Source organism: Dreissena polymorpha, chromosome 4 (genome assembly GCF_020536995.1).
Source record: "Dreissena polymorpha isolate Duluth1 chromosome 4, UMN_Dpol_1.0, whole genome shotgun sequence".
Classification (NCBI taxonomy): Eukaryota; Metazoa; Mollusca; class Bivalvia; order Myida; family Dreissenidae; genus Dreissena; species Dreissena polymorpha.
This window is the reverse complement of record NC_068358.1, coordinates 40,707,535-40,725,736: the sequence shown is the minus strand read 5'-3', so window position 1 is coordinate 40,725,736 and position 18,202 is coordinate 40,707,535. Positions and strand designations below refer to the sequence as shown.

The 18,202-nt window shown below is 33.2% G+C and overlaps 3 protein-coding genes across 6 annotated transcripts in view; all 3 read right to left on the bottom strand.

Annotated features, from left to right (window-relative positions):
• Positions 1-506: 506 nt before the first annotated feature.
• On the bottom strand, positions 507-1,777 carry LOC127878193 (prostatic spermine-binding protein-like). Its single transcript, XM_052424676.1, has one exon. The coding sequence runs from the start codon at positions 1,559-1,561 to the stop codon at positions 1,067-1,069; it is 495 nt and encodes a 164-aa protein (XP_052280636.1). The 5' UTR covers positions 1,562-1,777; the 3' UTR covers positions 507-1,066.
• A 5,040-nt stretch (positions 1,778-6,817) lies between these two features.
• LOC127878372 (prostatic spermine-binding protein-like) lies at positions 6,818-12,917 on the bottom strand. The gene is made up of 3 exons (XM_052424898.1): positions 12,859-12,917; positions 10,831-11,312; positions 6,818-6,930 (listed from the first exon to the last, which is right to left on the bottom strand). Exons 1-3 carry the CDS (start codon positions 12,915-12,917, stop codon positions 6,818-6,820), a joined length of 654 nt encoding a protein of 217 aa, XP_052280858.1.
• Positions 12,918-14,680: 1,763 nt separating this feature from the next.
• Positions 14,681-18,202, bottom strand: part of LOC127878111 (uncharacterized) — a 31,838-nt gene continuing 28,316 nt past the window's right edge. For all 4 annotated transcript variants that reach the window (XM_052424529.1, XM_052424532.1, XM_052424531.1 and 1 more), the window contains one exon: positions 14,681-17,237. In XM_052424529.1, coding sequence (XP_052280489.1) covers positions 17,187-17,237 — 51 coding nt within the window. In that variant the 3' untranslated portion in view covers positions 14,681-17,186. The remainder of the gene's footprint in view (positions 17,238-18,202) is intronic.

Sequence of the window (18,202 nt, the reverse complement as noted above, 5' to 3'; positions counted from 1 at the left end):
CTTTTTTTGAAACAACTTACTGTTATGTACTTTATTTTGTAAATTTAATTTATTTTAATAAATTCATTAAGTTAATCATGAAAGGTAAAGTAACTGCTGGATTTTGAATTGTGTTCCATATGAAATGTGTATTATTTGACCCATTACATTTCATTAAAACTTTTATTATTTATAAGTATGACTGTATGAGTATACAGTCCGTTGATTGCGAAAATAAATCCTGTAGTTATATAAAACTATTTCAAGTTGACACATTTTGCAACGTACGTCTAATCGCAATATTGTTTACACTTAAAAAGGAGCTTGCCATAAACCAAATCTATATTATTTAATATATTGTACAATATTCTAAATAAAAGCGTACACTATTTAGAGACACACTAGTCTTTACCAAACAATAGATTCTTAACAGTGATATCCAAAACTTGCCTTAAACATCAATCAATGTGACATAATAATTATCAGAGAATCACATACCAACAACGGTATATTAATCAAAAATATAATACATATATGTTTCTTTAATGTCATTTCAGAAAACAAATACACAAGGAAGAAAGTGAAATAACAAAAATAAAAAAATATGTAAATATAAAAAATATGTAAATATGTTAATGGTGTCCTATGCAAAATTAAAGATAGCTATCACTAGTTATTTTGTCGTCAATGTCATCATTTTCAATCGTGTCATAGAATTCGTTAAAATTATTATTTTCATCTCAAGTTCAGTCCTCGTTAACACCATCCTCATCTCTATCATCTTCATCACCATCTCTATCATTGTGATCAACATTGTAATTCTATCATCTTCATCACAATTGTCATCACTATTTTCTACTACATCATTCTCACCTCAATTATCTTCAAAATCATCTACATCTATATCATCGTCATCCTCATCTCTATCATCTTAATCAACATCGTAATATCCATCATATTTTTCACCATCGTTATCTCTATTATCGTCATCACACTCGTTACTTTTATCATTATTATCACCATCGAATTCTCTGTCATATTCATCATTATCATCATCGTTATCATCTTAATCATCATTATCGCAATCTCAATCATCGTCAACATTATCGTCATCTCTAATATCTTCACCACCATCGTCATCTCTACCATCTACATCACAATCGCCTTCTCTCTCGTCTTCATCACCATCGTCATCTCTATCATCTTCACCATTATCGTCATCTCTATCATCTTCATCACTATCGCCATCTCTATCATCTTCATCATCCTCGTCATCTCTATCATCTTCATCACCATCGCCTTCTCTCTCGTCTTCATCACCATCGTCTCCTCTATCGTCTTCATCATTATCGTCATCTCTATTATCATCATCCTCATCCCTATTATCTTCATTTTCAGCCTCATCTCTATCATCTTCATCACAATCCTCATCTCTATCAACAATATCACCATCGTCATCTATATCATCCTTCATCCTCATTTCTCGCATCTTCATCACCATCCTCATCTCTTTTATCTGCATCATCATCCTCATCTCTATCATCTTCATCACCATCGTAATCTCTATCATCTTCATCACCATAGTAATCTATATCATCTTCTTTATCATAATAATGTATGTAATATTCAACAAAAGCGTCATGTAAATCATCGTAATATAACAAATGAACTATCAAAGCTGTCAACGTCATCTCTATCATCACCATCATGATGGTCATCTCTGTTGTCACCGTCATCATCGAAAATTTGCGCTCCTCTTCTTTATTTATGAAAACTTTATAACGCCGTCACTATGTGATTATTCGAAATGACGTCATAGGTTTATACGTCATGACGTATGTTATGATCACACAAACGTTGTGTATTTTTGGTTTTCGATTGAATGCTTAATACAGCAACTGATCGAATTTTGAACAATTGTCATTGTTGCACTGTACTATTTTCGTCGTGGCTTACTAGCTTACTGTTAACACCTTCTTGGAATTATTTAATAAGCGTGGAATTTGAACGCTAATCGAACTTGCTAAATTTCGGTCATTTGGGAATGCAAACTTATCTATGGCATTTGTTCAACAAATACCAGTTAAGGAAGTACACTTTTGTTGTAACAAAACGTTTATATTTTTGTAAATTACGTGTTTATAATGAGTACCAAGAATATCTATAACATAAATAATAGGACCAAACATAATTCTGCAGAGATTTTTTCATGCCTAGAATGGTAATGTGCGTTCTTATAATTCAACAACTAGATCCTCCTCTATTTTATTTTTGTTTATACAAGCGACGCGAGTAACAATTACGGTGTCGATCATATCATTACCGTCATTACGTTCGTGTTTATATACATGTATATACTTTTGACGAAGGCAATGGACGAACAATTTATAGTATGCATATAAGAAAGTGAACTTTACAAAAGTAATGTGCTTTACGACATATTGTATTCACGTATTTGTTCCGAGTTTTTAGCTTTACTTATTTTCTATAGTTTGGTCCTGATTCCTGATTTGATTGTCGTTATTCAGATAAGGGCAATAGACTAAATGCATATATACGTGTATCACATCGCTGTATATGTAATACAATCAGTAGTCATCGGAAGCTTGATTCGCACCACGTGACCGTCTAATATATATCAGTGTTGGACGCGCGAACGTCCCATGAATTTCGTCTAAGATGGACCGAGTATTACAGCACGGATGCGATTCTGTTCTGTCACGAAAAACTGTTAGAATCTACATGTTGATGAAACTATACACATTGGAGATCAGAAAAAGTTTAATTATGAGTCCTACATTTTAAACATTCTTCAAATATCTCTATTAATAATTCTAAATGTTTACCATTTCTGTCCGTTTACTTCTAAGTCTTACCTTTCCCTTTGAGATGGTTCAACAATTGTAGCATGTAACACATCATCGCAAAAAAGGGTTACCATGGTGCAGGATCACGTGACTATGTGGGATTCCCCATTTTAACTGTAATGGATGTATACACGACGGTAAGTGGTGCTTTATTTGAAATAACTTTTAATATGTATATATATATATATATATATATATTTTTTTTTTAGAATTTCAACTAGTGCATAAAAGAAAGATTTTTTTATGCTGCTTATAGCACCGTGAAATACATCGGAACTACTTCATTTAATAAGCATGTGTTATTGTTAAAAAATCTGTATTTACTGCATTCATTGTACACGGTTATGTTTCACGCAACGTGAAATTTTGTCAACGATTTCAGACGTATTCAAGGATTTATTCTGATACCTTAAGATCTCGACATACCATAGCATGGATATTTGGAACAGTATACCAATTGGGATAAGAATGGCATATGCTTTATCTCTGCTTTTAAAAGGCAATACAAAGCACATTTATTTTCTTATCAATGATAATTGATGTCATGTTATTTTCTAATCAATGATATTTCATGTTTGTCTGTCTAAAACGCAAAATGTGTGTTATGTATGGGTGTAAGAAAATATTGTTTGAATGTTTTACTTGTTGTAGACCTATTTGTGTATGTTATTTAAAGAAGGCCACATTGAAAAAAAGCATTGACTCATCTGCATAATATGTATAATATGTCATTGTCTATATGTGTTACCTTCTGTAAATAAAGCTTTTATTATTATTATTATTGTTGTTGCTAGTATTAAAATTAATAATAATAATAATAATAATAATAATAATAATAATAATAATAATAATAATAATAATATTATTATTATTATTATTATTATTATTATTATTACTACTACTACTTCTACTATTATTACACAAACTGCAAGAAAAATCTGTCTTTTATGCACTAAAGATTTTTTCACATGTATTTCAATAACTTGAGATATTTGCAAAAATAAAGTTCTTAATGGTGCGGTTATATTCTGTCCAGTTCGTGTGTAAAACATGGGAAACCCCGTTGATTCTGCACCCTGGCTACATTTAGACCTTCTGCAAGTTACTTTAAAATCCATCCATATATGGACAAATTATGACTGAGATAGTAATATTCGGATGTACATACGTTCGAACAGAAGACCGGACTTGCAGACCGACGGTACGATTGCTACGTGCCACCTTTTCGGTGCGAAACAAGAAACGCATTTACAAAGCTTACGGGTATAATTGTATGAAGAATCTGATCGAATCAGAAAGCATTCTTAAATAAAACTTAATGCAGCAGTAACTGTTCCATAATTTTCACTGGACATTATACATACTTTCACTGATATGCTATATTGAGAATTTTAAAATATTCAACAGATTTTTCTACGTTGTATTTCTGTAATATTAAGAATTAAAAGTACAACTTAACAAAAAGTTTATTCTCTTTCTTCAAAAGTATCACACTTTCAAAGTATATCTTAAAAATGCATTTTTTGGTATCGTCTAGTTTTCATTTCAAGTTTGTGTGAGCTAATATTGAGTTTCGTTGCATGATCAAATAGAAGCATTTAAATAGCATTCACATATGGCTCGTATACACATAGTTTTTAACATGTTTTTGCGTGTGTATGCAGTTTTACACATTGTTCAGTTTCACACTCAATTGTCTTTCCAGTTAATTTCATTTACAGCTTTTACCTTAACTCTTTGTGACGATAAAGATGTTTAGGGTAATACTGGTATCAAACATAAACACATACCGGTACTCGAGACCCATCTTGTTGTTTCGTTTAATAAAAAACTAACGTCTTGGAAGGCAAACTGAACTAATGATGTGTGCTCAAAACATACAGCTGGAACATTCCAGTTTCACCACACACAGCATACAAGTAATTGTTGACACAAAGAATGAATTTCAACGATTTCGTATGTAATTTATAATAAAACCGGACACGGTTCTTTTTACGTTCTTACGAAAACCCAATACTGGACGGGATGGACGCGGCCAGGTCACTGACGGCGTCCAAACACCAAGGACGCCCAAGGTGGCGACCTTACTATTGATACGTTGAACAAGTTCAAATTAAACGAGGACGTTCGGAGACCTAGCGGTGTACAAGCTATAAGAAATGCATGCCAAGCAAGGTCAAAGTCCTTGTGTCGCATACGACACGCCAAGATCGTAGTGTGGTCACCGTTGCGTCGCCGATTATCGATTTGGAAGATCTTGTGCCGATCCTCCGATAACAAACGGCTAGTACAGCAAAGTGCTTAGTCCTGTTGGTTTAAGTCGCTGATGTGCTGTAATGTTTGGGCTTTCCATACGTCCGGTACCGTCAGTAGACTCTGTTCACGACCATGTACATCTCTCACGACATAGTATCGCTCACACGACATTTCGAGTAGGGCATATCGCCCAAATAGTGAAATAATTTAAAGTCAAATGAAGTATTCACAATTTTACACATGAGTAAAACATCAACAATTGACTGATCGTAGTGCAAAGTCGAAGCGAAACCCTCAAGGTCGCAGTAGAGCCAAAGGAGACACGTCAAAAACGCAGTATATTCACATTGACATCGCAGATGATCGCCGCGTGAACTCCAAGAGATCTTAGTACAAACGTAGTAAGTGGGAACGCTTATGTCGTCATTGGAACGCACAATACACCTGAAGAAAATAGACAGCTGGACCCTTTGCACGCTTGTTGACGGTCTTTGGACGGGGGTATTCGACAAACGTTAGGCAGAATAATCATACACAACGAAAGCTGTACTTGCTATATATTTTGTTAACTTGTATTGTCTTTCATTTTTTTACTATACTATGAGATAAATTGATGTGTTAAATACCCTCCAAATGCATCTACGACGTTCAAAGAGGGGATGGAGGTATTTTTATCGGACCCCACCCACTCCAAGTACCCAAATACTCAAAATAAGTCCAGGTAAGCTCACTGAACTATAAAAGTAAACTTACACTAGAACACTTGGCTATCTCTCATATCAACTTAATTATACTGTATGCACATGTTGTTATATTGGCGCTTATTAAATGCTACTAATGGGTTAGAACGCTTTTACTGTCGTTCCTATTAACAGTTCGACCCATAACAAAACATAACCCATTAAAGTAGTCCGCTTTGCTAATCATTTAGTACAGAAACAGATTCAGACTATGAAATATAGATCAAGTAACAAGTAGCTTGTGTTTTATAGTAAACTACCTGATTGCTATGGTAAGAATACGTGTAAGTATATGAAAATATCAGATGTGTCAACTGTTATTGATCTATGGCAGTCAATAAGCATCGAGTGAGAGTTTCATTTCCCATGGGCGCCGTTTTCCTTTTATATAGACATTCCGAGAACTGATTTTCACATCAAACATGTATTTGTTGATATCGTGAAATCGGTCATATTTTATGAAATAAGGTCATCGATTTTTTTGATACCAAGACAGGATAATTATACAAATCAATTTATTTTATGCTTTCCGGTGGTTTATAGAGAAATATCAGTGAAATAAAACTGGTATTCCATTGTTTTAAACAGTGAAAAATAACAGTGACAAATATTGATATTTTTCACTGTTTTACTGTGAAATGACGTCATTTTTGCGACGAAATGACATCATAAATCCAGCGAAATTATCCAGTTAAACCCTTTAACAATATAAATAAACGGTGGAAAAGCATAAAGTAAAAAGAAAATTTGTTAGATTAAATGGAATATCGATTTTAATTCAATCGTGATCATAAAAAATACATATTTCCACTCGCGGCTGCGCCACTCGTGAAAATATTATTTTATATGATCACTCGTGAAATAAAATCGATATTCCATCGAATCTAACAAATATCCTCTATCTATTGTTTATATGTGGAGCATTGGTTTATAGGAAAAATCAAATTTTTGAGATCACAAAAAATTCTCGACAAGCTAGAAAAAGCCCAGGCCTGAATCGGAGTCTTCGATCACACCATTCCTCACGAAAGCGCGGCACCACGCATTGACAACCAACAATGCCAATCTATCATACAATGCCATCGTAACTGTGGGTGATTACAGAATGAATATTGTACTATCTGCAGTTAATAAAATACCGTCGATGTGACTATTAAATTGTCAATGAAACCAATATTAATCAGTTCAGCGCGCTCAGCCGTGATCGTATAGTGGTTAGTACTTCGCGTTGTGGCCGCGACAACCCAGGTTCGAATCCTAATCACAACATAGTCTGTGACAGTCGCTGTCTCGGCACAGCTGAACAAACTTTTAATTGGTGGAACACATATCGACATATCGATACCTGTTGCATAATGCAAAAGTTTACATGCAGTCACGAGCAAAATCCTTGAAGATCTTTTATTTTTATTTTTTATGTAACTTTTCTATTTTCGGCGTAGCACCTTAATTGAGCCAATAAAACGTTGGAGAAATTTCCCGCCAATAGCCAGGAGGATATAAACTGGAATTTTCGCATTCGTTACAAATACATAAATTTGTAGTAAATCCACACACAAAAAAAACGTTCTGTCTTGTCTTCAATATGATATGTGTGTATGTCAGAAACACTATCGCAAAGCGTGCCACGGATGTTACACCAAAGAATGCTACGGAACTTTATGCCCATGCGTTGGGTGTCCTGTGTGTAACCTTTGTAGCAACTCTTACAGCGAGGACTAGTACGATTTAACACATCTTTTCAGACAACTGGATTTTCCATACATTAGTGGGTATAGAGTTTCAAACACGACCTTTCTTTGAATTAATTGAAACGCATGTTTTTCTTTGCAAACCTTAACCATAGGGAACATTGGTGGTTTATTTAACAGTTAAAAAAATCAACGAGCGAATCCGAAACGTATTTCAAATTGTGTTGCAATCATGCATATTTAAATCGCTCCGCCCAACTAGTGGGGTTTATTATAAATCTAGTTTTAGGGGAATAATAATAATAATAATAATAATAATAATAATAAAATATAATAATAATAATAATAATAATAATGATGATACTACTACTACTACTACTACTACTACTACTACTACTACTACTACTACTACTACTACTACTAATAATAATAATAATAACATAGTAACAATAATAATAATAATAATAATAATAATAATAACATAGTAATAATAATAATAATAATAATAATAATTATAATGAAAGGCCATATCCTGGTAAGTTTATTGCTTTAAACATGGGATTAAAGTTGTCATGAGGAGAGCGTGTTTTGTACTAGATTTAATTTAGACTGTACCCGAGTTTTATTCCCGCCCAATATCCAATGTCGTAAAACGCACTACGGAACACGAAACAAAATTCTCTTTAAACAAAACTTTCCTCAATATTCAGCCATTTTGAAAAAAAACAACTAACAAAAATATGAACATTATTAATTACCATTTACATCGCAAAACACATCTAACAACGTGCGACTAATCGCAATATTGTTTAAAAATGAGCTTGCCATAAACACATATTATATTATTTAATATATTGTACAATACTCTAAATAAAAACGTACACTGTTTAGAGACACACTAGGCTTTACCAAACAATAGTTTCTTAAAGGTGGTAACTAGTCGAATTTATAAAATAAATATTAGTGAAAAGTCAATAAATTTAATATTATGTCTTCGCTTATACGTGATTTAAATTTTGACCTGCAATTTAATTTTCAAGCTACGGTCTATTCATATGTTCAAACGTGTACATGTGCAAAGATTGTTTCCTGATACATTATTTATATTGGCGAATGTGTACGAAAAAAATGGTAAGTCGATCAAAGCTGATACTTAGTATATAAAGATTAATATCTAGGTTTCCTAAGTTGGCGATCCATAGCTTTCCAAAAATAGCGGTTCCCTTATACATAACAAAATCTGACATTGTTATTATCACAGAAACACATACCAACAACAGTATTTTAATCTAAGGTATAACACATATTATGTTTCTTTATGTAATTAAAAAAAATAACAACAAGGAAGATAGTGTAATTACAAAAAAACAAGTATATAAAATATATTAACTATGGTAATAGTGTCAAATGCAAAATAAAAGATAGCTATCACTAATTGTTTCGTACCACCATCAACTTAATTGTCTTTTTCCATTTTAGTCAAATATATCGATGCCATCCATCTCATCATTTTCAATTGTGTCATCGAATTCGTTATAATCATTATTTTCATCTCAAATCCAGTCCTCATAAATATGGCAAGCGGTTCGACGCATAATCCCAAGAAACTAGGTTTCTCATGAGAACCTAGGTTCTCAAAATGAGAACCTAGGTTCTCATGAGAACCTAGGTTTTCAAATGAGAACCTAGGTTTTCAAATGAGAACCTAGGTTTTCAAATGAAAACCTATGTTCTTGTGAAAACCTAGGATACCAAACGAGAACATTAGTTCTCAGAATGAGAACCTAAGTTCTATGTGTCTATGAGAACCTAGGTTCTCATGAAAAAAACACGTTTCTTGGGATTTAATAAACCTTGGTTCTCATGAGAAACCTGGTTTCTTGGGATTTCATAAACCTAGTTTCTCATGAGAACCTAGGTTCTCATGAGAAACATGGTTTCTTGGGATTTCATAAACCTAGTTCCTCATGAGAAACTTAGTTTCGTGGGATTATGCGTCGAACCGCTTGCCATAATTAACCTCCAGTTGTCTCCCATTGCTTGATACACGCTGGCGGCATATGTGTAAAATGATACGAAATAGGCGTGAAACCGTGAATGTTACTCCCCAAGAGTTAATAAAAAATTAAACTGTTTATGAAATACATCTTTAATTGTAAATATTATTTTGAGACAAAAAATTGAAACAAATTCAGATCAATCGTTACATAAAACATTGTTACAGCATTAAATGAGTTCCAGATATTCAGTTCCCTTGTTCGGGCCTTAAACGACTGAACGGTACAGTTTTCTATTTTAAGTATGTCTGTGATATAGTAAGCAATCGTTATGGTATAAATAAAAGTTTTATCTCTATTGATAATGTGTAATAATGTATTATTCAATCGTAAGATATCGGCAACATTGCAAGAAAAACTTATGCACTAAAGACTTTGCAAACATATTTCAATAACTTGAGATATCTGCAAAATAAAGTTCTTAACGGCGTGTTTTCATTCTGTCCAGCCCGTGTGTAATCGTATGTGAACCCCATTGATCCTGTGCACTGAATAATATGTGTCCATCATTCCAAACGAGCAAGTTTACGCCGTCCGACGCGTAATTCTGAAAACCTAAATTCTCATGAGAACCTAGGTTCTCATAACGAAAACCTAGGTTCTCATGAGAACTGAGGTTCTCTGAAAACCTAGGTTCTCAGAGAACCTATGGTTCCCAAATGAAAACCACGGATATGGCAAGCAGTTCGACTTATAATCCCAAGAAACTATATTTTTCGTGAGAACCTAGGATCTCATTCTGAGAACCTAGGTTCTCATAAGAACCTAGGTTTTCAAATGAGAACCTAGGTTCTCATGAGAACCTAGGTTTTCAAATGAGAACCTAGGTTCTCATGAAAACCTAGGTTCTCATTTGAAAACTTGAGTTCTTGAAGCCATGTGCAATATTCAAGCGAGAACCTAGGTTCTCATTCTCACGAGAAACCTAGTTTCTTGGGATAATGCGTCGAACCGCTTGCCATACGTAAACACCATCCTCGCCTCCAGCATCTTCATCATCATCGTTACTTTTATCATCTTCATCACCATCGTCATCTCTATTATATTTATCATCATCTTCATCTCCATCGGTTAAAATCACCGTCATCTTTATCATCGTAATCCTCATCCTTATACATGTCATCTTCATCCCCATCATCATCTCTATTATCTTCACCACCATCGTCATCTCTTTAATTTACATCACCATCGTTACTTTTATCATCTTCATCACCATCAAAATCTATATCATCTTCATCACCATCGTCATCTCTTTCATCTTCATTATCATCCGCATCTCTATCGTCTACATCATCATCATCGTCATCTCTATCATCTTCATCACCATCGCCATCTCTCTCATCTGTCTCACCATTGTCATCTATATCATATTCATTATCATCCTCATTTCTGTCATCTTCATCACCATTCTCTTCTCTTTCATCTTCATCACCATCGTCATCTCTATAATCAACATCGTCATCGTCATCAATACCATCTTCATCCTCATCTCTGTCATCTACAGCACCATCGTAATCTCTATCATCTTCATCACCATCCTCATCTTTATCATCTTTATCCTCATCTCTATCATCTTCATCACCATCCTCATCTCTTTCATCTACAGCACCATCGTTATCTATTTCATCTTCATCCTCATCTCTATCATCTTCATCACCATCCTCATCTCTGTCATCTTCATCACCATCCTCATCTCTATCATCTTCATCTGCATCCTCATCTCTATCATCTTCATCACCATCTCTATCATCTTCATCACCATCGTAATCTCTATCATCTTCATCAACATCGTAATCTTTATCATCTTCTTTATCATTGTAATGTATACAATATTCAACAATAGCGTCATGTATATCATCGTAATGAACTATCAATGTTGTCATCGTCACCTCTATTAGCACCATCATGATGAACGAAACAAAAGTGTAGTTCAGCATTTCTAGCTTTCCTGATTTACCATAGTTTGATCATTATTTAAGTGTCGCAATTAAGATCAGCGCCGTAGACTTAATGCATTTTTTTCACATCGCTATTTATTAAAAACAATCAATAGTCATCAGCAGCTTGATTCGCCCCACGTGACCGTCCAATATGTTTTACGCGCGAACGTCCAATGAATATGTGACAGATGCTTAGGGTATTACTGCTTTGTTGTAACTTTTTAAGAATCAAACATAAACAATTGAGACCCAGCTTTAAATTTCGTTATATAAAAAACTTACGTCTTGAAAGGCAATCTGATTAAGTGATGTGAGCTCAATACATAATACAGAGGGAACGTTCCAGTTTCAGTGTCCCGCATATTGGCTTTTCTAACAAAATTAATAAAAAAGTTAAGTTTTTTTGTGTTCTTTTTACTTAATAGTTGCATATATACCGCACGAAATGCTTGTTATGAAGTACACGTATATTAAACCACATAATAGTGTTTTTATGTACATTTTGTCTACATTAGATCACACCATATGCGTCCTCACGTAGGTTTATTATGAGTTTATTTCTGCGTCATCGAACCATATGGTATGTTGATGTCTGATTCAGACGCAGTTTTCTTCCCACGCCTTCAAATAACACTGATACATCCGCGTCATGCGAAAATTGGTTTAATTTCATATGAACTTGCGCAGTTTAGTCAGGGGCTACGCTTTCCGCTATTAAAACACTCTATGTTTAGTGGTATCTCACGATTAGCCTATTCAATATGCATATCATAACACAACAGCGCGGATGCGCAGGCTGGGCTGGAGCTACTTTGGCAGCATACTGCATAAGATTCATTTTCGCGTTACGCGGGTATTTAAATATCTCATTACGTCTTGCAAACGGAATATCAAACCTCGATAATTTGTGATAAAATATTGAAGCCACACTTGTGTTATTTATAGCAAACTTGCAAATGTCGGTAGCCTATCATTGCTTGCATACGTCACAAATGTGTGGCTAGATAAATAAGCGATTTACCTTCTATCATGGACACTACTACTTCGGTAGTTTTACCTCACAATAAAGACAAATGGCATTTACTGATAGGTTTTTTTCATTAATTTCTTTCCGTAAAGATCGTGTTATTTTATATCGTGAAAGTAATGCTGTTATCAATTTGAGGCGTTAATTCATAGTACATTCCGTCTTCCCCTGAAAATTTACGGACCCAGCTCTAACCCTGAAAGTCTTGAGCATGGAATTTACCTGTAATCCGAAATTTTTACAGGGAAAAAATGTGTATCCGAATCTCCCTACACTGAACAGGGTTACATTTCCATCCTACAAAGAGGCGGTGAGGTTGCCAATGTTCTGGGTGTTTATACTAATATCAGCCAACGGCATAAACGAAGTGATTTAATTCGGGTCTGCTGGCGTTATGTAAAAGGTCATTCAATGTGAAAAGTTGGGAAAGCTGGGTTAAAGAGCAACGCTAAAAAATATGTACAAGCTAGAAAAATCCCAGGCCTGCCTCGGAGTCTTGAATCACAACATTCGTCAAGGAAGCGCTGCACCACGCAGTGACAAACAAACAATTCCAATTATTTTACAAGGCCATCGTCTGATCGTAACTGGGTGATTACAGAGGGGATATTGTTACATCTGTAGTCAAAGGAAACACCATCGATGTGACGATTTAATTGTTGATGACACTATTAAATATCAGTTCAGCGCCCTTAGACGTTATCGTTTAGTGGTTAGTACTTCGCCTTGTGGCCGCGACAACCCAGGTTTTCAGAGATTTACACGCGGGCTTGACAGAATGTAAACACACCGTTAAGAACTTTATTTTTTCAAATATCTCAAGTTATTGAAATATGTTTGCAAAGAAATTTAGTGCATAAAAGTTTGTCTTGCAGTTTGTGTCGATATGTTCAGGAATACGAATAAATCCTTTCATACGTCTGAAATCGGTGACACAATTTCACGTTGAGTTTAGCATAACCATGCAATACACAATGCATTTTTTAACAAGAACACAAGCTTATTAAATAAAGTAAGTCTGATGTATTTCACATTGCCATTAGCAACGTAAACATTTGTCTGTTATGCAGAAGTTGAAATTCTTAAGAAACATGTTTTAAAAAGTTACTTTAAAAAGCACCACTTACGTGTTTACATACATTAACGTTTAATTGGGAACCCCACTCAGTCATGTGATCCAGCATCCTGCAATGCTTCGCAACATCATACTAGCGCTCCCTGCGGGAGGAATCGTAAACAACACATTCAAGAGATAATTATTTCATGCTATTTTGTTTGACATAAAACTAATTCAAATGTTTCACAAAATAATTGATAATTAATTTTTAAGGCTAAAAAATTCTACTAAAAATATAATTAATAAGTTAGAACCAAATACTTTGTGACTTCACAAGTCGCCTGACCACCCCTTCCCCATATCACAAACTGTCATACTTTCTTACACGCCTCCCCCTACAGGAGCATGACGTACTTAATGGACGGCGCCTAAATTATACTAAAATCTACAATAAAATGTAATAAATAAATATAAATATATATAATATATATAAATATATATATATATATATATATATATATATATATATATATATATATATATATATATATATATATATATATATATATATATATATATATATATATATATATATATATATATATATATATATATATATATATATATATATATAATATGAAGCTAGGCGCCCACGCCGAAGTCTCCAACAGGAATATGCATGTCTGTTTGTATGTCTGTGTATCTGGTTGTTCATACATATCTTCCCCCATATATTTATATCTATAATAATTATTTTTATTTTTTTCCTTTACACACGGTAGCGTTTGAAAATTACGTGTGTGCTTCACGAATGTTGTACCTCTTTTCCAGTTGCGAGAACAATTATATCGAGCTGGTTACATGTTTCAAAATTACCAAAACGTCGTACAAATTCAAAGAGGTCAAAATGACCGTGGCTTCTAAACAATTTGCGTCTTTGATTCCTCAAAAAGTACCGTACTTCTGAATGATTGTTTATTGCATGTATGTGTTCAGCCTACTGTAATTTGATTATTAAACAACTTTTGTAACTTCTAAGATTGTTACAATGATAATAAATTCGCAATTAAGGAGAAATTATTTATTGTATGATATGCATATTACAAAAGGTTTGAAAATGACAACATCATCGAAACAACAAAAATAAGAAATATAATGCATTCTCAAGCAAAGATTTATGGCAATACTATTAATTTACTGTGATAGTGATAGTATGTTACAGAAGAAAACTAATAAAGGACACATACAAATATACCACTCCTATAGTGTTCCATCCAATTAAAAAAGAAAACACATTATCAGAAAACAATATAAATTCACAGAAATTGATTTCTTGAAGATCTATATTCAAACATATTATTTTGACACGTATACTGAAATTCATGTGTGACCTCGACCTTTATATTGTTTATATACACGTCCTTTTTATGAATAATAATGCATTTATATGAAATCCTTACATACAATTCTTGGCATTCACTGCAGTATTTATTAATAAAAACATACATAAAATATTAGGCGAAAGTCAGGAAGACAGACACGCCTCAGATACATTTTTCTAACATTGAATAAGAAGTCAAACACTGACCATGCACATAGCTACACTGTATCATAAATAAGGAAACACTTGCCATGCACAAATAAGCAAACATTAATCATGAAGATGTTTCCGTGGGATTAATTAGTGTACTGCATAACGCTGAGTATAAACTAATAATATTAACAACAATGACCCGTGTTTCAACTATGCAACACATATTACAAAATTATGAATACATAATGTATACATAAACCAGCAGATATTATAACACACGTGTGGAGAAATTTATAATAAAACAAGACAATGAGCAGAGTATGACACACATCTCAGAAATTTCATAGGAGGTAATGTATTGTAAAATAATATTATCACACCTGCATACAAACCACTGTCCATATTTAACACACAACAAGTAAACAATAGTTTCAAATATTAATACGTCTACACAATATTAAACTCTGTCACAATTAAAGCTTCAACTATTAATACATCTACACAATATTTAACGCTGTCATAATTAAAGCTTCAACTATTATACATCTACACAATATTTAACGCCGTCACAAAGCTTCAACTATTAAAACATCTAAACAATATTTAACGCTGTCACAATTAAAGCTTCAACTATTAATACATCTACAAAATATTTAACGCTGTCACAATTAAAACTTCAACTATTAATACATCGACGCAATATTTAACGCTGTCTTAATTAAAGCTTCAACTATTTATACATCTACACAATATTTAACGCCGTCACAAAGCTTCAACTATTACAACATCAGACAGACAGACAGACAGTTTATTTCGACTTGTACAATGTACATCGTCAACAACACATAATGATGACAGTACAGTTTGTCAATTGTGATAGGAACAAAGTTTTATACAAATTTACAAATCATTTACTAAGCAAATACAGTGGTGTGATTACAAATTAAATATAACAACAACAGAAAAGAAAGAAAAATGAAAAAAGAGGATGAACAATTAAAGTATTATTGCATTTAGAATAGATGTTCGTACTTTAAGTGATTCTTTTACATAAAGGCATATATTAATTAGTTCTGTTTTATTATTCGTTTGCAGTAAACTTAAATATTTATACATAGATGGTCTTATATAATAACATGCTATAATGTATTTTTTTCTAATGTTACCAAACGTCGGGCAAATACAAATCAAGTGAAATTCATCTTTCAATATCTTATGACTATGGTTTTAGTTATGTATTTGATGATGTAACTAATATTAATATTGATACTAATACATTTGTAGAGGAATTTAAACCCAGAGTATATGATCACTTTACACAGGACTGGTATGGGACGTTAAACAACAATTCAATGCTAGATGTTTATCGAAGTTTTAAAATCAACTTTGAATATGAGTCCTACCTAGACATTATCCCAAGAAGTTTGAGATACCTTTTTACTAGACTTAGATTGTCAGCCCACCCATTACATATTCAAACCGGTCGTTATGCGAGACAAATCATTTCTAGAACCAACGATATTGCATTTGTTGCGATTCGACCGATATTAAAACATCTAAAATATATTTAACGCTGTCACAATAAAAGCTTCAACTATTGATAGATCTACACGATATTTAACGCTGTCACAATTAAAACTTCAACTACTAATACATCTACAAAATATTTAACGTTGTCACAATTAAAGCTTCAACAATTAATACATCTACACAATATTTAACGCTGTCACAATTAACGCTTCAACTATTAATACATCTACACAATATTTAACGCTATCACAATTAAATCTTCAACTATTAATGCATCTACACAATATTTAACTCTGTCACTGGCTATGTATTTCTAACGAACCAAGTATAATAAAGTGTGCATCAAGCTCGTTATAGGAAACGTGAGCATTTTTAACTGCATTCAAATTCTTCCGTTTCATCCTTTTTACAGAAGTGTATCGACTTTGATATATAACTTTCCTCACTCTCTTTATAGATTTTTTTTCTGATGAAGTTACTCAGGTCAATAAGTGTGTCTTTCTTCGATCTAAGATTTGATCTTTATCTCCAGTCGACAAACTGGACATATATCATGGTCCTGAAACAACAGAACATGTCCGTGTTATAATTGTAATTCGTGCATTTTTATTAAAACGTTCAATTGATTAATAACTAAGCAATTTAAAAGGGGCCTTTTCACAGATTTTGACAACATGTACTGAAGTTTGCCATTAAATGCTTTATATTGATAAATTTATACAGTTGGATCTAAAAAGCTCCAGTAAAAACAAGAATACAATTTAAGAAAGAAAACCCTCAACTGGACTCTAACCACTGACCCATGAAGCCCCGGAGCAAAAGTCTATCGTTTAGACAACTCGACCATCCGTGCTCATACCATGAGCGATGTATTTTATACTTAATATAAGCAATCCTCGTAGTATCACAAAATATAACGACAACAACAGAACACTCCAAATTATTCAATCGTTTTGCGTTGCAACGTTTTATCACTTTAAGGGTTTTAAATCGTCAAAAGATGCATATAATGGATTGTTTAGAGTATAATAAATGTTCACTATTACTGTTTCCTAAAACATATCATAGCTACAACGAAAATTTGCGAATCTGCAAATTTTCGTTGCAGCTATGCTATTTAACAAAGAATATAATAAAGGGTATTTGCCATAACTAGATTTCGATTCCCAGTACACTATATTTGTAAATTACTTATTTATGATTTTTTAAATTGGTTATTATTTTGTTAAATTAAAATAAATGTACATAAATAAGCAACAGGCTTTTCAGCAGCATCTTTGAAAAAACTAGGAGAAAACTAGGAAAAATTATTTACAAAAAACTAGGAAAAAACTAGGAAAATGTAGGAATGTTGAAACAAAAACTAGCAGATACTAGTAAGAAGTTTATTACCTTTTTGACTTTTCCCTACCTGATTACCACAGTAACTGTACACATTTCATACAACAGGACTGTTAAGCTGACTATAATGGCTATATTCTAGAACGTCTCTCAACCTTCCACCTCGACTCAACCTCGACTAAG